This window comes from Carcharodon carcharias, chromosome 16 (genome assembly GCF_017639515.1).
Source record: "Carcharodon carcharias isolate sCarCar2 chromosome 16, sCarCar2.pri, whole genome shotgun sequence".
In the NCBI taxonomy this organism is placed as follows: Eukaryota; Metazoa; Chordata; class Chondrichthyes; order Lamniformes; family Lamnidae; genus Carcharodon; species Carcharodon carcharias.
The window spans coordinates 44215558-44237340 of NC_054482.1; the positions used below are offsets into that span (position 1 = coordinate 44215558).

A 21783-nucleotide genomic window follows, 5' to 3' on the forward strand; every position below is an offset into this window, starting at 1 on the left:
GTGATGGCTGACACTAAGTAAAAATAATAAGCCATGCTGACCTGCTCTGGGTTAATGGACTGATTATTACTACTTTAGATGAGTTTAAAATTGAAATAGACCAATGCTTACAGAGGTTTGTTCAGCATTCGGCTTACAATAAATTGCCAAGGTCTCTCTAGCCTTCTGGACAGACCATCCTGACTTTTCAGTTCTGTCCATTTACCCCTTGACTGTACTGAAAGCTGGGGACTGTACCTCTGACTCTTCTGATCAATGATTGGTCAATGTACCTATCAATTAAACTAGCCATCCCCCCCAGTCCTCCTCAGACATCCCCAACAAGAGAGAATTATCAGCTGGCTATCTTGTGCTCAACATAAGGGGCAGGATTTGCGGGTCATCAGGCAGGCGGGCCCGGTGACGGCCAGGAACTGGCCTGCTGCCCTCAATTGGCCCCCGGCCGCAAATTCATGCTGGTTGGCCAATTAACATCCAGCCAGCATGAAACGTGCACTGAAAGGCTCAGCGCTGCCAGGGTGGAGGCAGGAAGAGAGCAAGTGCTGAAGTCTGCGCTTACACGGAGGAGTGCGCAATGAAAGCTCCCTGCAGGCCAAGAGCTGCCGCAGGGAGCTGAAGAATTTTAAAAACAAAAATAAAGATTTTAAAATCCCGAAAAAAATTTCCACCATAGGACTCATTCACCCGAACATATAGATTATAAAAATTCTGTCAGAACACTTTTGGTTTTATTTTTAAATTAATCTCGAAAATCTCACCCTGCCCGTGGATGAGGCCTCCTCAAAAATCCGAAGGCCGTTCTGACCTATTTGCTCACCCGCCCACCAACCATGAGGTTGGATGGGCAGCGAAAAATCGCTCTTAATTAATACTTCAATGGCCTTAATAGGCTTCTTCGTTGTCGGCTGGTGAGGTGCTGACTCTCGCATGCACCCGCTGACCGAAATATCGTGCAAGTGCGCAAAGATGTCGGGACACTCGCTCAATGTCATCACGCGTTATTTTACGCCTGATTGGGTTGGGCATGCGCCCACCCGTGGAACATAAAATTCTGCCCAAGGTGTGACAATCTGATGAGAGTCTGAGATATGCCAATTAATTATTTGTTGCCCTTTGACAAATTTTAAAGTCACGCAAGCTCATTTTAACTTGAATCACATGCTTAAACATGAATCATTTCTATATCCTTTTGATGAAAAAAAATCAAAAATCCCAAAAAGTGACATCTTTATATCATAGGATTGTAATATGCTAAAGTCCCAGTACTACAGAATCTGCCTACTCAAGGTGGGTCCCGCAGCATCAGCCAATGCGGTGTGCATCTTCATCATTGGAAAATGCTCATTCAGGACAACAAGTAGAAAAGCATGGGAAGAATTTTACCCCCATCGGAGGGGGGGGATGTGCAGGATTGGATGCGTGCAGGCGCGCCTCCGATCGGCACCATTGATTGGGTGCACGCCACCATTTTACGTGGGCAGGCCAATCACACCCAGTGTGATGTCCACCAGGGAGCACTACGTGTTCCCTGTGTGGGCTGTGGGGAGGAGATTCCTTCAGCCAAGAGTGCGCTCTTTTGCACATGAGCATGAAACAGCACACTCACGTCCCTGAAGCTAAGTGCTGCCTCAGGGAGATCGGCTCCAAATGTAAAAATGGTAAAGGTATAAAAACAAAATTTCCCTGACATGTACCTTCATGTGACACTGTCACATGAGTTGGGACATGTCCATCACTTTAAATTTTTCAAAACCCTCATGAAACCTCATCCCATGATGAGTTTTCATGCTTTTTCTGAAGCTCGCCAGGGCTCCCGGCCTGCCGCCCAACCTTAGGGTTGGACGGGCAGGTCCATTAATGAGGTTAATGACTTTGTCAATGGCCTCAATAGGCCCCCCGCTCGCCCACCTCAAGATCCTGCCCCATATTGTCTACACTGGTCTGTACAGCTCAGGTGATGTCTATATTTACCACAGGAGAAATGGGTGGGGGGAGGGTAGTGTAAGGAAAGGTAGAAATGAGCCAAGATTTCTAACTTAGGGAAATCAAGGGACAATTGTAACTTTCTGACCACTACCTTGTCTGAAATCAGCTAATTCAAAATGGGGACCAAACCTTGGGGCCCTTCTGGTCCATTTTCCTCTGTCCCACATTAAGCAGAGCATTTCCAATGGAATTGTAAGAGGCCCTTGCCTCTGTATTTTTTGGAATGGCCTGGCACCCTGTGAAAAGTCATTCTCCAGCTTACTGATACTGCCAAATTATATTGCTGAGTGGAATAATTCTACTTCTTGTCCATAGCCCCCCCAATCCAAATCTACTGATTGTTTTCAGTTCCCTCTTTCCTAATACAGATTTTAGAATTTCAACTATGTCAAATCTATTAGTCTTTATTTTATTGAAAACTTACCAAAGTTTCTGCCACCTAAAAACATGAATACTGTTGATGCTTGTGTTATGTGCTTTTTTCCTCCAGGATAACATAAACCTAGACAGAATTACCTGGAAAAACTCAGCAGGTCTGGCAGCATCGGCGGAGAAGAAAAGAGTTGACGTTTCGAGTCCTCATGACCCTTCGACATGTTCTGTCGAAGGGTCATGAGGACTCGAAACGTCAACTCTTTTCTTCTCCGCCGATGCTGCCAGACCTGCTGAGTTTTTCCAGGTAATTCTGTTTTTGTTTTTGTTTTGGATTTCCAGCATCCGCAGTTTTTTTGTTTTTATAACATAAACCTAGGTTTGATTTGTGCTGAAACAACTGCAGAAGTCAAAATGCCACCAAAATATCGACAATTCAGTACCACTCACCACTTGGGTCAGGGAAATATTTGTCCACCAATAAGGCATATTCAATCATGGACGTAAGCAATCTGTAACCCGTTGGAATCAGTTTACATTTTGGATCTCCTCCTTTCTGATAGGCCTACAGGTATACACAACATAGAAAGAGCAATCAGTGCCCATGGCAACTCTATAATGTTCTTTTAAAAATTTGTATTAAGGCAATTGTTTACATACACAGACCTTTTCTATGTTCTATAGAAAGATACTTTGATAACTATTGAAGGGATGACATACTCCATTATTGTTGTAATTGTCTTTACATTTTTATTAAAATAAATGATCATTATCCTGGGCAAGGTAAATTTGGAGATTAGGTCAATATGGAGGTCAATATAAACTTTCAGGCTGGGTGCCACCAGAAGACAGAAGGCCCAAACCGCTTTCAGGTTCAGGCCTGTAACATTCTTTGCTTCAAGCTGCAGGTTCCAAACTGGCACCACGCTGCATTTCTCCACACTGTTCCGGAACCAGTCAGCAGGTAAGGCCAGTTTAGGGAGTGGGGTGGGGAAAAAGAGTGGATGCTGGGCAAAAGCGAGAATGGACTGGCACCAGGCCAGTAGATAATCTCTGGATCTCACAAAATCTTATTATACAACACTTACATTTTGGGAGAGGTGTCCAGCGGTTCCCTTATGGGTCAATAGTTTGGCTTCTCAACACCTGGATAAAGTGGGACTGTATGTTTCATGCATGCTTTGCCCATTTTGCCTTGAAAGCCATAATCAGAGTGCCACAACAAATGAAGGACCCCAATTTCAATATTTCAATAGCCTCTTGCCTGGTTCAGGTGAGAGCATCCACCTTAGGACTCTCTGGAAAATGATTTATGTGGGCAAATAAGGTACCTGGCAGATTTCCTGCTAAGTGTCACCCATTTTCTAGATGAGGAATGGGTGGTGACTGGCATCTATAATGATATATTATTTAAAAAATTAAGGTCCGTCTAGATCTTTCTTCCAAGGAAAATAACTCAGACATACTAAAATGCCATGCAGTTTTTATGTAAAGAGAAATGAGATGTAGTGTAAAACGCTGCAGACAAACAAATCAAGTACAAGTTACATTCAATAAACGAGATAACATGCAACAGGAAACTATTGGACCAGGCATGATATGCATAATGTCCATTAACTCTACCATAACATGTAGCAGCTAAAAATCATTAATGATCAATGAAGACAGTTGTGATCAACATTTACTCATTGAAATGAGTGCTTTACAGAAATAACTGAAAAGATGAGGGGATGAAGATGGAAGGGAAATGATCAGAAGCTGATCCTACAAAACGGAATTGTATATAGTTATTGGATGATAAACTAGTGGGAAGGAAAAGCATCTCATTATTACAATGCAAAAAGATGTAATCAATCCTATTCATATGTCACATGATGATCTCTCAAAGTCATCAACTGTTGACTTTACGTTTGCAAAAGTACAGTCCGACTTCAGCTACAATGTGCACATCACTGACCTGGATTTTACAGTCAGCAGTAGACCAATGGTGCTTGCTATTCATTGTGTTTACACTGGTCCACAGTCTTTGCAAGTTTTTGCACTAGAACTTGCAGCGATTACAAATCTGAAACAGCACGGCAGTTTCTACAAGGAACCTGGGACCTGGTTGAACAGGGCAAGCCACTGTGTATCGTTTTAACCAATCAGATTGAAGAACCCTCACCTCAATGAATTTCGGGCTCGGCATGATACTGAACTCTTCTTCCGCCGTCTTCGTCTCCGGGCTCACTTCTTTGGGCAGGAGTCCTCTCCCAGTTCAACGGATCCTTTTACCCATCTTCAATATTCTCCCTCCACCTGGACCCCTCCCTCTGGATTCTTACCTTCTCTCGATCTTTTCATTGAGAACTGTCGGCGCGACATTAGTCGTCTCAATTTCTCTGCTCCTCTCACCCATTCTAACCTGTCTCTCTCTGAACTTACTGCACTCCATTCTCTCAGGTCCAACCCTGACATTGTCATCAAACCCGCTGACAAGGGTGGTGCTGTTGTTGTCTGGCGCACTGACCTCTACCACGCGGAGGCTGAGCGTCAACTCGCAGACACTTCCTCCTACCTCTCCCTGGACCATGACCCCACCACTGAACATCAAGCCATTGTTTCCAGGACTGTCACTGACCTCATCTCCTCTGGGGATCTCCCTCCCACAGCTTCCAACCTGATAGTTGCCCAACCTCGGACGGCCCGCTTCTATCTCCTACCCAAAATCCACAAACAGAACTGCCCCGGTAGACCGATCGTCTCAGCTTGCTCCTGCCCCACAGAACTCATTTCTCGTTATCTTGACTCCCTTCTCTCTCCCCTTGTCCAGTCCCTTCCCACCTACATCCGTAATTCCTCTGACACCTTACGTCACATCAACAATTTCCAGTTCCCTGGCCCCTACCGCTTCCTCTTCACCATGGACGTCCAATCCCTCTACACCTCCATCCCCCACCAGGATGGTCTGAGGGCCCTTAGCTTCTTCCTCGAACAGAGGCCCGAACAATCCCCATCCACCACTACTCTCCTCCGTCTGGCTGAACTTGTTCTCACGCTGAACAATTTCTCCTTCAACTCCTCTCACTTCCTCCAAATAAAAGGTGTGGCTATGGGTACCCGCATGGGCCCCAGCTATGCCTGTCTCTTTATGGGGTATGTGGAACATTCCTTGTTGCAGTCCTACTCCGGCCCCCTTCCACAACTCTTTCTCCGGTACATCGATGATTATTTCGGTGCTGCTTCATGCTCTCGTCAGGACTTGGAAAAATTTATTAATTTTGCTTCCAATCTCCACCCCTCCATCATTTTCACGTGGTCCATCTCTGACACTTCCCTTCCCTTCCTTGACCTCTCTGTCTCAATCTCTGGTGATAGACTGTCCACCAATATCCATTACAAACCCACCGACACCCACAGCTATCTCGACTACAGCTCCTCACACCCCACTTCCTGTAAGGACTCCATCCCATTCTCTCAGTTCCTTCGCCTCCGTCGCATCTGTTCCGATGATGCTACATTCAAAAACAGTTCCTCTGACATGTCCTCCTTCTTCCTTAACCGAGGTTTTCCACCCACGGTCGTTGACAGGGCCCTCAACCGTGTCCGGCCCATCTCCCGCGCATCCGCCCTCACTCCTTCTCCTCCCTCCCAGAAACATGATAGGGTCCCCCTTGTCCTCACTTATCACCCCACCAGCCTCCGCATTCAAAGGATCATCCTCCGCCATTTCCGCCAACTCCAGCATGATGCCACTACCAAACACATCTTCCCTTCACCCCCCTTATCGGCATTCCGTAGGGATCGCTCCCTCCGGGACACCCTGGTCCACTCCTCCATCACCCCCTACTCCTCAACCCCCTCCTATGGCACAACCCCTTGCCCACGCAAAAGATGCAACACCTGCCCCTTCACTTCCTCTCTCCTCACCGTCCAAGGACCCAAACACTCCTTTCAAGTGAAGCAGCATTTCACTTGCATTTCCCCCAACTTAGTCTACTGCATTCGTTGCTCCCAATGTGGTCTCCTCTACATTGGAGAGACCAAACGTAAACTGGGCGACCGCTTTGCAGAACACCTGCGGTCTGTCCGCAAGAATGACCCAAACCTCCCTGTCACTTGCCATTTTAACACTCCACCCTGCTCTCTTGCCCACATGTCTGTCCTTGGCTTGCTGCATTGTTCCAGTGAAGCCCAACGCAAACTGGAGGAACAACACCTCATCTTCCGACTAGGGACTTTACAGCCTTCCGGACTGAATATTGAATTCAACAACTTTAGGTCGTGAGTCCCCTCCCCCATCCCCACCCCCTTTCTGTTTCCCCCTTCTTTTTTTTTTTCCCAATAAATTATAAAGATTTTCCTTTTCCCACCTATTTCCATTATATAAAATAAAAAAAAAACCCACTAGAGCTATACCTTGAGTGCCCTACCATCCATTCTTAATTAGCACATTCGTTTAGATAATATCACCAACTTTAACTTTAACACCTATGTGTTCTATTGTACTATTGTTGTTGACATCTTTTGATGATCTGCTTCTATCACTGCTTGTTTGTCGCTACAACCACACCAACCCCCTCCACCTCTCTGTCTCTCTATCTCTCCGCCCCCCACACACACACCTTAAACCAGCTTATATTTCAGCTCTTTCCTGGACTCGAACTCAAGTTCTGTCGAAGGGTCATGAGGACTCGAAACGTCAACTCTTTTCTTCTCCGCCGATGCTGCCAGACCTGCTGAGTTTTTCCAGGTAATTCTGTTTTTGTTTTGAAGAATCCTCATTGGCACACAGGCCAGAATTTTCCAGCCCCTCTCACCCTTCCGGTCCCACCGATGTGAATGGAGATTTCAACGGCTCACCAGCCCCACCGTGGGGGAATCCACTGCGGGGATGCTGGAAAATTCCGGCCACAGAGTCTGGACCAGGAAGTGTTAGTGGGAAGAGTTAATTCAATGTCAAATCATGATCAGAAAACAAAATAAAGAGAGAATTAGAAAATTAGATCAAGAGCAACATACCCTCTATTTTCTTTTGGAGTGCATGGGTGATTAGTTTAAGTGTGTGTGGCCTGTTTAAATTATTTTGTGCAGCCTCACACACATGATAATATAAACAGGCTGACAAGTGTGTGGCCTGGATGCGAACCTTCAGTTTGCTGTGCAGCTATTCAACTTAGAGGGAACATTGATTAAGAGAGGAAAAGATAAGAAACAGAAGAAAAAGTGAAAAGAATTTTAAAACTTTTAATATCTCCAATATTTAGAATCTGAAGGAATGAGACTCCAAACCTGTTAAAAGTTAATTTTCAGTGCCAGCCAGGTTGTGTGGCAGGACATAAGACTTGTCATGTTGTTTTAAATTTACTTATTGTGGAATGGAATAGCCATAATTTTTCCTGGCATGTTTAGTGGGAGTCCAGTGAATAAGTATCAAAATATATCGCAGAAATACCAATATAGTGATGCTTCAGGAGGAGCAGGGTATCTCAGGCAGTAACTTCCTGATCTCCATGTTTAACTGTGTAGATGTAGTTACTGAAAATTGCTATGCGCTTGCCTCTTTAATAACAATGAGCATTGATCGCGTCACTGTTATTTTTACCACAAAATCTGGGCCACCTGTCTTAACATTTTTGTGCCCTCTCCATGAAGTCCCAATAGATTATTGCTGCCTAGCAACCCTAATGCTCATGCCACATAGCTATAATTTAGGTCTTGAACACCACAATGGTGGGAGATGGCCTGCAAAATGGACATGCCCCAAATTCATATTTAAATGAAGAGTCTCTCTCTTTAACTCTGTGGCATCTCTTGCTGCTGCTCCCATTTTCTGAAACCTCCATAGGGGCATAAATTTGGCAGAGTTGTCAGTTACCTAATTTAACCCACAATAATAGAGAGCTAGGACAATAAAACAATAGAGAAGGGGATAAACAAAGAGCCCATTTTGAAATTCTCTGCTTATATGACAGGCAATGTTGTCCATACTACAGGAAAGGTAGAGCACCTCAAATCCAGCAATCTTGGAACTGCATGAGTCTGTGCCAGATTTCAGAACTTGTCGGTTTTCGTATAAAAATTGGAATGCATTAATTCAAATCAGAACACCTTAATCCAGTGAATAGGGGGTGCAGGAAAACCAACTGACATGATTGCAAAGCACTTTAGGTTAATGGCCATATCGCTGCTGTTATTAATTCACTTCTCACACATGGGATTTTCTATCTCTTTCATGCCTCCCCCACTTCCCTACAGAGGCAAACCCTGTTTAAAGTGAGAACAGGTCAATCAAACTGAAATTATATTTAAAATATCCTCTAGTTGTAACTGAAAACTATTTGTTTTTTATTCATGCAATTTGTATAGTACTCTTTAATAATTCTCTTTGAACTGACTTGGACCAGCTGCAAGAAGGTATCCAGTGCCCATGTAGTTTAAAGACATTTGGGAATCAAGTGCGGCGTTTGATTTTAAACCTTTGGGTGGCCTTAATGGCATCAAAACCCAATACACATAGCCTGTACTAGAGCAAGGATAGGCACATGTCCTGATCCCAAGTACAATATATGGCTAAATATTTTACCTCACCGGATTCTGCAAGTCTTTTGTTCTTCCCGGGTGAGTTCAATCATCTCTGCCACATCTGCACTGGGTCGGGTGTGGTCAAGGTTTGCTGGAGCATGGGAAAAAAATATCCACTGGTTTTCGGACACTGCTGGACATTATTGGATTTGAGGTACTCTACCTGTACAAACTTTAGTGATGAATTAAGCTATTGAAACATAAACTGAATCTGTATGAAGAGGTGCAATTGGCAGTGCCATGCTGCTTTGTCACTCACATCACCATATTGCCTTCTGTTTACTAAATTATTTGTAAATTATCTCAAAATACCAGATGACAGTGTTTCTTTATAAATACTTACACATGGGTTTGTGTTGATGAATGAATTCAAACTGTCTTCCCTGAAGATTTAGTTGTTTAATTTCAGGTCAATCTCACAGGATTTAAACAGGTTGAAATGGGATTCTTAAAATTACTGCCAACAGTGTTTTAAGTAAAAAAAAATTAAATCAAGCAACTCACATTAAGACCTTCATGTGTTACTAAAGATTTGGTTTTGCTCACTGTCATTACTATCATTCTACCACCAGTTATCTGCAAACAGAAATTTATTAATGTTATATGCTGAAGAGAAGCCCCTTTAACTACAGTGGGTTTTGTGGCCATCAAACCTCAGTGAGAAAATGTGCCAGTGAGATAAACCTTACGACCAATGTAATCACCCCCGATACCATGCACTATTGCACCACCATGCAGAATACTACTTGGGTACCATCAAGTATGAGATCACCGATTACAAATATAGAATTTTGCTTAGTGCACCCACAGAATTGGCTCATTGTGGAGATCAAGGAGAACCTTTAATAAGAAAGAAAAAAAGATAAGGAACTCTCACAGCGAGGTGTTATATTTACAAAGAAAGTCTGCAGCCCTGCAAGTGTCAATTGTGCACTCACTGAACTTTACATTTCAGCACAGCATTGCTGCACCAGTTTAGTTTTATTTTACTGTTGTGTGAATAGCAAACCAACAAGCAGGAGCAAAAAGTTACTCACTTCCTTGTTTTCATAGCATTCGACGCTGTTGTCATTCTTTACAACAATGTATCGGTCTTTCCATTTTTTGAGATCTTCCAGATATTGTGTCACTTCCTGTTTATATATCACTTTCCCGGTTCCCTTTCGCTCCTGTAAGGTAGAATGTAGGATCTAAAGCATCATTCCGAGACAACCCACCTCTGCATTTCAAATTGCAGACTCTCTACCTGCCCTTTTACCTCAGGCTGGGCAGATGAAGAAAAGGAGGAACTACAACAAAACACAAAAAAAGGACTAACTTCCACAGGTCCTCTAAACGATAAAGCCGAAGTTACAGAAACTCATGTCTGAGACGAAACATTTTTTCTAGTTGTTTTAATATTCTGGAAAAAGTCTCATTCCTCTCTAGGAATAATTCCAAATGAGCATAAATCATACATCCACGAATTTTGATAAAGATTGAAACATGCAAATAAGAGCAACAATGATGATAATAGTTCCTTCAATGGTTATTGAAATGTGGTTGTGAAGATTTCCACTTCAGTATTTCGCGTGAAACCACAAACATCTTCTGAAAATTTCGTTAGAAATACCCAGAAGAGGAAGTCTTCACCAATAAATTTACAACATCACTACACAGAGCAATCAGAGACATGTTTATCCTGTGTAGTGAAACCTCAACCCGTTTTCTGTCAAAGATAAAAATCGGAAATTGGATAGATTTCTATTATTGTGAATTGTCCAGTTTAAGCTTAATGGGGCAGAAACGTTTGTCAGCACAGTCTCAAATCCATTAATTTATCCAAATACTGAGGTACAGATCCAAATTAATCAGGAATCAACCTGATGACTCTTCCTGCATCACTGCCTTCTGCTACAGCGGATGTTAGACCCAATCCAATCGGGTGAAGAACAAGAAAAACAACAACTTGCATTTATAAATATCACAATCAGTTATTTTAAGCATAGTCACAACTGTAATGTAAGCAAATGCAGCCACTAATCTATGCAGAGCAAGGACCCTCAAACAGCAATGGGAAAATCATCAGTTACCCTGGCTGGGATTATCCACTCCCACAGGCGGCAGGAATCGTCACAGATGGGACTGAAAATTTGACAGACCAGCCCAAAGGTCCGTTGACTCTGGACAGAAGTGCTTCCTTGAGAAATAAATATTCTTCAGAACACTGGGACAACTCACCAGCTATTTTTCCCATAGTACCATGTGATCATTTAAATCCATTTAGGGATGACAAAACAGGGCTTCAAAATAAACAAAAGAAGAATACTGGAAATCTGAAATAAAAACAAAAAATGATGGAAAAGCTCAGCAGGTCTGACAGCATCCATGGAGAGAGAAACAGAGTTAATGTTTCGAGTCTGTATGACTGTTCTTCAGAGCTCATCACTAGACAGAGATGTACTATTAAAGATGTTTACTCCCTCAGGGACTTTAACAGTACAGCACACGCACAATGTCACAATGAAGTGTCAGCCCAGAATATGTCCTCAAGTCCCAGGCTTGGGGCTTGAACCCATTGATATGTATGGTGCATTCACACTTAACTGAAAACATGATAGTTCTCAACTGGGAGTAAACACATTGTAGCAATTATACTCTAATGTTTTACGTATTACTTTGTTATTTTTTGACAGAATAAAAATACAGAACCAGGAAATCAAAATAACTAGTTATTAAACAAATTCAACTGTTTATTTCGACATCAAATCCACCACCTTCTGACTTAGAGGCAAGAATGCCACAATTGAGTACATCATCAAATAAACAGAACAAATCAACAAGAATGCTACATTCATATGTGCTGCAAATTTCTCTTCCTTTGAAACAATGATCCATACATTCACATTGTATTAGAACAAATCACTCCATGGTTATTGATGAATATAACAAAGCAACAGAGAGCTATTTCACTGGACCGGGGTGGGGGGCGGGGGGGGCGGGGGGAATATGCGATGGGTGGGGTGGTGGGGTGGTATTTAATATTCCCACGAAAGGCAGGCAGGGAAGAAGAGGCTATATAATGGGGCCGGAAGGTAAGGAATTTAGGCCCCATCGCCTATCCGACTAAACCCCCCCCACCCCCCACCACTATGTGGGTAAATTGCCAGGCAAAACCCTGACTGTTATGTCTATAGCCTGGTGGGGGCTCCCTCCTTCTTGGGGATCCTCTGTCCAACGGAGGGCCTCACTGTCAGAAAGGGAGGGACCCTTGGGAAGCCACAGCCCTTCCCTTCACAATGATCCCCCTCCTCCGGACTCCCCTGGCTGGCCCCAGTGATCCAGCCCTGCTCACGTTTCCTGGGGGCTGCAGGGATGATCTTTCTAATAGGCCCCACTGCAGTGCCAGTAATGGCTATTGTTACTGGTGGTGGTGGTGCTGCTGCTACTGGAAAGCTACCGGCCTCTGATTGGCCAGCAGCTCTCAGAGGCAGGATATCCACCCCCGCACCGGGACATATGGTGGGAAATTGTTGCTGGTGGAGCTGGAAACCCTGATAACAGCCAACCAGCAGGCTCCTGGGAATGGTTGCAGCAGCATTGCCATCAGCTCTCCAGCCGGTGAACAGGCCACCGCAGAGTCTGTGTTTCCTTTACATTGCCCCGGAAATTTCCAGTGCTTCACCAAGGGCTGAAGCTGGGCCTATCTGTAACGGGCACAGGCCTCTGGCAGAGATGTAGGTAAAGGGGGCTGTTCCCACCCTCCAGTCTCACGTTTCTTCAAGTTGGCCTATAATACACAAAATCAAAAAGACACTCAAAGAAGCCAGGCATTGGAGCTAGTGCTGGAAACCCTATAAGCAGGATCATTGGAAGAGTATCAAGAAAACCCCAAAGATCACTTGTGGCATAAGATAGTCCAAGAATGTTTAAGAACACAGCCATTAATTCATTCTCGATGCAAGCAGTATAGGCAATAAATGCAGCCTTGCCACTAATGTCCACTACCTGGGAACAAGTTTGTTTTAAAGTGGCAAAAATGTCCCCTCATGGCCTCTCTGAGCTCACCTTATCCATGAGATCTACCTTCTGTTACCTCAAATCTGTTCTCACTAAAATTGCTCATCACACATGGGGAGGTGATGGCGTAGGGTATTGTCACTGGACTGATAATCCAGGACCCAGGGTAATGCTTTGGGGACCTGGGTTCAAATCTCACTACAGCAGATGGTGGAATTCAAAATTAATAGAAGAAACTACTGTTGATTATCATCTGGAAGGAAATCTGGCATCCTCCACATGGCCTATATTTGACTCCTGACCCACAGCAATGTGCTTGACTCTACAAGTCAAGGCTCTAGCAAACCATTCAATTGTAAAAAACCAAAAGGAATGAAACTGGACAGACTGTCATCATCAAACTAGGCACCAGAAATGAGATGGCAAACCCAGCCCAGCCCTGTCCCTCTTACTAACATCTGCCAAACTTGGGAGAGCTGTTTCCCCACATCCTGCTGATTACTACATACTGTCTCCCGCCACCCTCCCCCGCTGATGAATCAGTGCTCCTCCATGTTGAATACCACTTGGAGGAAGCACTGAGGGAGGCAAGGGTGCAGAATGTACCCTGTACTTTAAAGTCCAAGAGTGGTTCGGTAGCACCACTACTGCCCGAAGTGCCATAGCTGCTAGACTGGGTCTACGGCAGGTAATGAGGGGAAAACATATCATGCTCTCCAACCTGCCTGCCACATTTGCACCTGTCCATGAAGTGACAACCACACAGTCCTTGTGGAGACGAAAACTCGTTCTCACATTGAGGATTGCCTCCAAAATGCTGTGTGGCGCTACTGCTGCTAAATGGGATAGATTTCAAACAGTTCCAGCATTTCAAGACTGGGCAGCCTTGAGGCACTGTGTGACAGCAGCAGAATTGTACTCAAACACAATCTGTAATAGCCTAGCATATCCCCCACTTTAACATTACCACCAAACCAGGGGATCAATCCTGGTTCAATGAAGAGTGCAGGAGGGCATGCCAGGAGCAGCACTAGGCATACCTAAAAATGGAGGTGTCAAACTGGTGAAGCTGCAACACAGGACTACTTGTGTGCCAAAGAGCATAAGCAGCAAGTGATAGACAGAGCTAAGTGATCCCACAACCAACGGATCAGGTCTAAGTCCTGTCACATCCAGTGTGAACGGTGGTGTACAATTAAACAACTCACTGGAGGAGGTGGCTCCACAAATATCCCCATGCTAAGCGATTGGGGAGCCCAGCACATTAGTGCAAAAGTTAAGTCTGAATCATTTGCAACAATCTTCAGCCAAAAGTGCCTATTGGATGATCAATCTTGGCCTCCTCCGGAGGTCCCCAGCATCACAGATGCCGGTCTTCAGCCAATTCAATTCGCTCCACGTGATATCAAGAAATGGCTGAAGGGACTGGATCTGCAAAAGCTATAGGCCCTAACAATATTCCAACAATAGTACTGAAGACTTGTACTCCAGAACTTGCTGCGCCCCTAGCCAAGCTGTTCCAGTACAACTACTACAGTGGCATCTATCCAGCAATGTGGAAAATTTCCCAGGTATGTCCTGTACACAAAATAGGACAAATTCAACCCAGCCAATTACTGTCCCATCTGCCTACTCTCGATCATCTATAAAGTGATGGAAGCGGTGTTATCAAGCGACACTTGCTTAGCAATAACCTGCTCACTGATGTTCAGTTTGGGTTCCACCAGGGTCACTCAGCCTCTGACCTCATTATAGCCTTGATTCAAACATGGACAAAAGAGCTGAATTCCTGAGGTGAGTTGAGAGTGACTAACCTTGACATCAAGGCAGCATTTGACCAAGTGTAGCATCAAGGAGCCCTAGCAAAACTGGAGTAAATGGGAATCAGGGGGGAAGCTCTCCGCTGGGTGGAGTCAAACCTCACACAAAGGAAGATGGTTGTGGTTGTTGGAGGTCAATCACCTCAGTCCCGGGACATCACTGCAGGAGTTCCTCAGGTGATGTCCTTGGCCCAACCACCTTCAGCTGCTTCATCAATGACCTTCCTTCCATCACAAGGCTGACTGCTCCAGTATCAACATCCTTGGGGTTACAATTGACCAGGAACTGAATTGGACCAGCCATATAAAAACTGTGGCTACAAGAGCAGGTCAGAGGCTGAGAATTCTGCAGAGAGTAACTCACTTCCTGACTCCCCAAAGAGTGTCCACCATCTACAACTAGTGCTGCTCACCAAGGATCCATCCTTGCCCCCCACCCCCGCCAACTTCTATTTCTCTTCTACGTACTGCCCCTTGGCAACATCATCCAAAAGCACAGCACTGGTTTTCACCTGTACACTGGCGACACCCAGCTCTACCTCACCACCACCTCTCTGCACTCCCCCATTGTTGCTAAATTGTCAGACTGTTTATCCAATATCCAGGACTGGGTGAGCTGCAATTTCCACCACATAAATATTGGGAAGACATCATTGTTTTCTGTCCCCGCCTCCAAATTCCGTTTTTAGCTACTGACTCCATCCCTTTCAATCTGAAATTAAGTCAATCAGTTCACAACCTTGATGTCACATCCGATCCCGAGATGAGCCATGCCATCACTAAGAATCACTATTTCCACCCCTATAACATTGTCTCAGCTCATCTGCTGCTGAAACCCTCATTCATGTCTTTGATACCTCTAGTTTTGACTATTCCAATGCACTCTTGTCTGGTCTCCCACATTCTACGCTCCATAAGCTTGAGGTCATCCAAACCTCTGCTGTCTGTGTCTTAACTTGCAGCAAGTCCCTTTCCCTACCACCCCTGTGCTAGCTGGTCTACTTTGGTTCTCAGTCAAGCAATATCTTGATTTTATAATTCTTATCCTTGTTTTCAAATTCCTCCATGGCATTGCCCGTTCCTTTCTCTGTAATCTCCTCCAACTCCACAATCTTTTGCGATATCTGCACTCTTCTAATTCTGGCCTCTTGTGGTTGCACAATTATGTTTGCTCCACCATTGGTGGCATTTCTTCAGTTGCCTGGACCCCAAGCTCAGAAAATTCCCTCCCTACCTCTCTCCACCTCTCTACTTCACTTTCCTCCTTTATGACACTCCTTAAAACATTACTCCTTGACTAATATTTTAGTCATCTGACCTAATATCTCCTTACGTAGCTCGATGACATACTTTGTTTTATAATGTTCCTGTGAAGTGCCCTGGTACATTAAAGGTGTTATTTAAATATAAATTATTGTTGTTGTTGGCAAATAGTTTAGAAAGACAGTTCTATGGCTGGAGCACAGTGAGTGATGACGCAGCCCCCAGTGGTGAAGCAGATTGGATTGGGGACAAGTAGTAGACCAGGGTTAGAGAAACAGAAGGTTCAGGCTAAGAAATAAGATTTCCTAAATAGGGTTATGAAAGGATTTAATAATGTGGGCTCGAAACCTGAAATTGATTTGCTGTTGGTGAAATTTTGCGATATTTGGGTTGATGGATGTGTGGAGCTTTGTGCGGAGTAGGATTCTGGATTAGCTAAAGTTTATAGAGGGTGGGATTGGTGAGATCGATGAGGAAAGTATTCCGGAAATCAATCCTCAAGGTGATGGCAGTATGTGTGAAAGTTTCAGCCACAAAGGGGCTGAGATGTGCACAAGCAGCAATATTCGCAGAAACTTGTCATTGGTAAATGACTGGATTCAGAATGGCAAACTCAAGAGTAGAATCAAAGAAAATGTGAAAGTTGCAAGTGGCTGGTCAAACAAGCAGCCAGGAAAGCTGATGACAAGGCAATGTCAGAGACACTTCCGAGCTGCCAGAAAACAAACAAAATGCTTCAGCTTTATCAAAATTGAGCTTGGGAAGTTTCAATTCATTGGGGACCCAATATTGTACAGCAACAGATAGAGCGTATCATTAGATGGTATTAGCATACTGTATGGAACTGACCCATTGCTGCGAATAATGCTGCCAATAATTAACATGAATACAAGGGCATGAAGAGTTCTAATATAGATTCTAAAAAAATATATCTCTACTCTCTTAAATGTGAAAAATAAACTTATAGTCAGATTCCATCCCTACAATGAAAATAGTCAAGTAAACCTCACTCCAAGCCCGATTGGGTCACTTACAGGTTGGCAAGATGTGACAAGTGGAGTGCCACAGGGATCAGCTGAGCACTACTGGGTGCATGTCATGCTGGGCGGGCCTTAATTGGTCCGCCCACATAAAATGGCAGCACACAGCCAATCGCAGGCGGTGATCAGCTCCGCAGCCGCCCACACCCACTCCCGACCAACCCACCTGATGGGGAGAAAATTCTCCCCCAAGTGGAATATTGTCATTACTGCAAGGGAAATGGAATATCAAAATAGGGATATTTTGCTACAGTTGTAGAGGGCGTTGGTGAGACCACATCTGGAGTACTGTGTGCAGTTTGGGTCTCCTTATTTAAGAAAGGATATAAATGCATTAGAAGCAGTTCAGAGAAGGTTCAGTCGACTGATACCTGGGATGCAGCAGTATCTAATGAGGAAAGGTTGGCCAGGCTGGGCCTGTATTCATTAGAGTTTAGAAGAATGAGAGGTGATCTTATTGAAACATACAAGGTCCTGAGTGGACTCGACAGGGTGGATGCTGAGAGGATGTTTCCTCCTGTGGGAGAGACTAGAACCAGGGGCACAGTTTAAAAATAAGGGGTCTCCCATTTAAGACAGAGATGAGGAGAATTTTTTTCTCTAAGAGATGTGAGTCTTCCTGGAGAGCAGTGAAGGCAGGGTCAATGAATATTTTTAGGACAGAGATAGATAGATTCTCGACTAACAAGGAAGTCAAAGGTTATCAGGGTAGGCAGAATGTGGAGTTGAGGCTACAATCAGATCAGCCATGATCTTGCTGAATGGTGGAGCAGGCTCTAGGGGCAAACTGGTCTACTCCTGCTCCTAATTCGTATGCTCATATGTAAAGCCCTGTCCCCCTCACTCCTGCTAGCCTCCACTAAAGTCCATCTTGAGCCCTGTTAATGCTGTTGTCCCTATGGAGTTCCAGCTTGTTGTTCTAATTTACAAACAGGGCTAACAAGTCATAGCATACATTGCTTGAAAAAAAGACACAAGGTTAAGAATCTCTCCCAAACCTAACAGCAAGACGACGGCAATCATGAAAGAGCTTATTCCAAACTGCGTGTTCTGAAAGAACAACATCATGCAAGATCCACAAGTGAACGTAAGAGCTTGATAGTCTGATGGCAGTGTTACATTGTTGAAACTAAGGCAGAAACTGAGCAGGACTTCCACCAGCCTACAGGTTGTGGCGTTGACCCTGGTGTAAATTGTGGGATTAGTTAATTTCAGTATGCAGAATGTTACAGTCTGCATAGAAACCAATAACTTTAAAAAGAGATGAATTTCCTAAATGACCAACAGAAAACTGATAAGATTTCACTTTTTAAGCCTTTTACTGTAACAAACTAAAATCAACATAGATCAAACATTAATCAACAGGCAACTAACACATCAAACTAAAAAGGTACCTTCGCATTAACAAACTAACACAACCAAAATATGCTTTTTACTGTACGCTACACTATTGGTAGATATGTAGCATTAAAGGAACAGTTCCAAAGTCACCTGCAGTTTTCCAGCAGAGGTTCACTTCTCCCTGCCATGCCAGATCAAAACTTCCAGTGTCCTTCAGCAATTGTTCCACTCTGCCTAAGTCTTCCCACACACAATTATCACCAACAAGGTACACCTTGACAACCCCCGTTCCGTAAATATTCAAGAGGTTTCTGTTCTGTTACCTTTCTTTTGAACAGAAACCAAACTCTTCAAAGCATCCTGCTTGGCTGTTAACACAAAACAGCCCTCCCTGCTTTTCCACAGCAGGAGATCTTTGTTCCTATGTCGCAGCCACAGCTGTCCTTTTTCTATGAGATACTGTGAAAGGTATTAAAACTAGCACTCCACACAATGGATTTTAATTTAAGTTTCTCTCCCCATGGCAACCAGATCACAAGACATTTCTCCGAACTCAGGTATTTAAGAGGAATGCTAATTAAACATTTCTTTTCTGAATCCTCTGTTTTTCTTTGAGTCATAGGTACATTTTAAAACGTAATTGTCTTGCAAAGTTCAGCATTCACAATAAGGAACAAAAAAGCTCGAATGACCCAAATACATGAGAGGAAAATGAGTGAATGGACCAAGAGTGGATTCAAGAGGATAGCTTGCAAAATGTTTGGGGTAGGTTTAGTGCTTGGCATGTGGAGGGCCAGAAGGCATGGGCTCTAACTGGACGAGTGGTAGAGGTTTGGTGCAGCTGGTGCTGTTTCAAAAGGGACAGTGGCAACATTGGAGGAGGCAGCCGTCCTGGGAAACAGAGATGTCACCAAGATGGACAAAAAAATGGAAAACATCAAGGAATTAGTTCATTGCCCCCAAGCATCAGAGCTGAAAGCAGAATCTGTCAATGGACGTAGAGACACTGCAAAAGTCAACCTCCAATTCCTGAGCCAGTGGCCACAACTTTCTGGGGTCCTATTCTATAAAAGAGGTTTGATTAGCGGCACTACATCATGGCTCAAGTCCAATGCCAACTTCAATGCCAATGTCCATGAAATATTTGGTAATGTAGCAAACCCTGAAACTGATGGTGTCACAGCAAACATGGGCATCAATTTCCCCTGACAGAGTTTTCTAGACAAGATTGAGAACACAGTACAAATGTTAGAATGTGCCTCCATGATGCTGTCTTCTCTCTTGATGACAGTTCACATTATCTTCCTGCCACCCCTCTCCAATACCTATTCCTGTATGTGCGAGGATACAGAGCTGGGCAGCTCATATAACCTACACCTTGTTAATGAGCCCTTCCAAGGTTTAGAAATCCTGAGCCAAAAGCTTCTCTATCCCAAGAGCCTCATGATGCCACAGCACAGTCCGACACTATGGTATCTCAGCTATCTCCTCAGCATAGCACTAAACTAAGTTTAGCAACAGTATAGAGTGGTATCGAAGTACCAAAGTATTTGTTGTAAATATATATGGGCCACAATGCAGTATGAAGTCTGTTGTTCTGAAATTAGCCTCCTATTTGCTCCATGTGTTATGGGAGGATGCTTGAAGATCAATTTGCAACAGGAGACAGAGCTCATTCTGTGCAGCCTTTAGCAGAACTCTTCTGTTACGTCACTGAGTGAACCAAATTGGTCTGTAGCTTCTAGTAGAAAGGTATCTCCTACTTAGTTGTCTACTCCTTTGGTGTGGGTACAGCCTTATGCTTCCTGTAACTTAATCTTCCTTCTGCTTCTGTTCTGCCTCCATTATAAGGACACATGTGGCCATAACATAACCCTTGGTAAAGACTCCTCAACAGAATGTGAAAGAAAATGACCATCCTGCCACCAACTGAAAAAGGTCAGCTTTCAGAATCCTTTCTTAGTTGAACAAATGAAAAAAATATTTTCTAATCATTTCAGCCAAAGTTCCAGATAAGATTTGTCGACATTCAAGGTCTGTGAACTCAACCACTTCCTGGTTTGATAGGTCATGCAGATGACTTGTCAGTCTTTTCTATAGATTTAACTTCACTCAAGTATGAATCTGGTGTAGAATGGTAGAATTTCTGGGACAGCAATTTTTGTCATCCTTATCTTGTCACTTCTAGACATCCATTTTACTAAGAGAGCATGGACATCATTTTCCCAGCTGTCAATTCTATTGGAATTGAGTGTGCATCTTAGAGCAGGTGCAAGAGAATGGATGTAACTAAGCTGCACCCCAAATTCAAGACCCCTTACTCAGAACTACACAATATTTGCACCAATAAAACTTGCAATTTCTATTGCAACATATATTATAAAATGTTTAATAATGGCCAAGACTCTAATAGGTGAAGTGAAAGATCAGGTGTGGGTAAAACATAACATGTATCAGCATCACTGGCTTTCGGAGTGATGGTCACCCTGTGATTTGCTCATGTTTGAATTTTATCCTCTTGGTGCTTCAGCTTGTTACACTATAGCTGGTTCTCTTTTTAATTAAGACAAATTTATTCTATTTCCCTGAGTGCTACAGTGGAAGGGATCAATGTATTTTCCCCTAAGCTTCGGGAGCTCAAATCAAGTATTGTTGACTATTGTGCAAATATTGTACCAGGTAAGGCCGAGATAACTGAAGGCATGTCAGCCAAGAACAGCATGGTTATTGGTGTTATTTCATGACCTCGTGCTGCCAACAGGGACCTATGCTGACAAGGAATGTATTTCAGAGTTCAGCATTGTAACCCAGATTCTGTGACCCTCACAACCTGTAAAATGTGTCCTCCACTGGCAACATGTGATCACCAAATTACCAACCCCTCCCCCAACCAAACGCACCCCCCCCACCCAGACCCCGGGTGCTTTATCACGCATTTCATAATGTACCTTATGCTGCTGCAATTGAGGTTGCTCTTCTTGGTCTTGCTCTACCTCACATCTGATATGGTTGAAGAAGGCCACAGAGTATTGCCGCTGGTAATGAGGACTGAAGTTTTTAAGCTCTGCTTCAGCCTTGCCTGAGAAAAGAATAGGAAAACAATAGCAATGTGTAGCACAAACATAAGAGCAACTGGAAACCATTTGAGGGATGATAAAGCTGATACGCTACAAAGATTAAAAGGCGAGTTTGAGCAAATCATGAAGCTGAAACCATACAATGCAATATTATAGATAAAACACTTGTAAAATGCTTAGCAATTAAACTGTTGAAGGAAACATTATGCTCTGCAGGCTGTGATCAGCCTTGTGCAAAGCTGAAAATTAAGAAAACCGGTATGCAAGGTGTGATTTGCACTTCTCACCAACTGTGAAAGAGCCTAATTTGCACCTCTTAGA

The 21783-nt window shown here is 43.8% G+C and overlaps 1 protein-coding gene across 1 annotated transcript in view; it reads right to left on the bottom strand.

Moving 5' to 3' along the window:
* niban1a (niban apoptosis regulator 1a) overlaps positions 1–21783 on the bottom strand; it is a 182494-nt gene that overhangs the window by 112040 nt on the left and 48671 nt on the right. Inside the window, exons 2-4 of the mRNA XM_041207805.1 lie at positions 21334–21464; positions 9960–10091; positions 2809–2923 (exon numbers count right to left, since the gene is read on the bottom strand). Of these exons, the coding sequence (XP_041063739.1) occupies positions 2809–2923; positions 9960–10091; positions 21334–21464 (378 nt within the window). The remainder of the gene's footprint in view (positions 1–2808; positions 2924–9959; positions 10092–21333; positions 21465–21783) is intronic.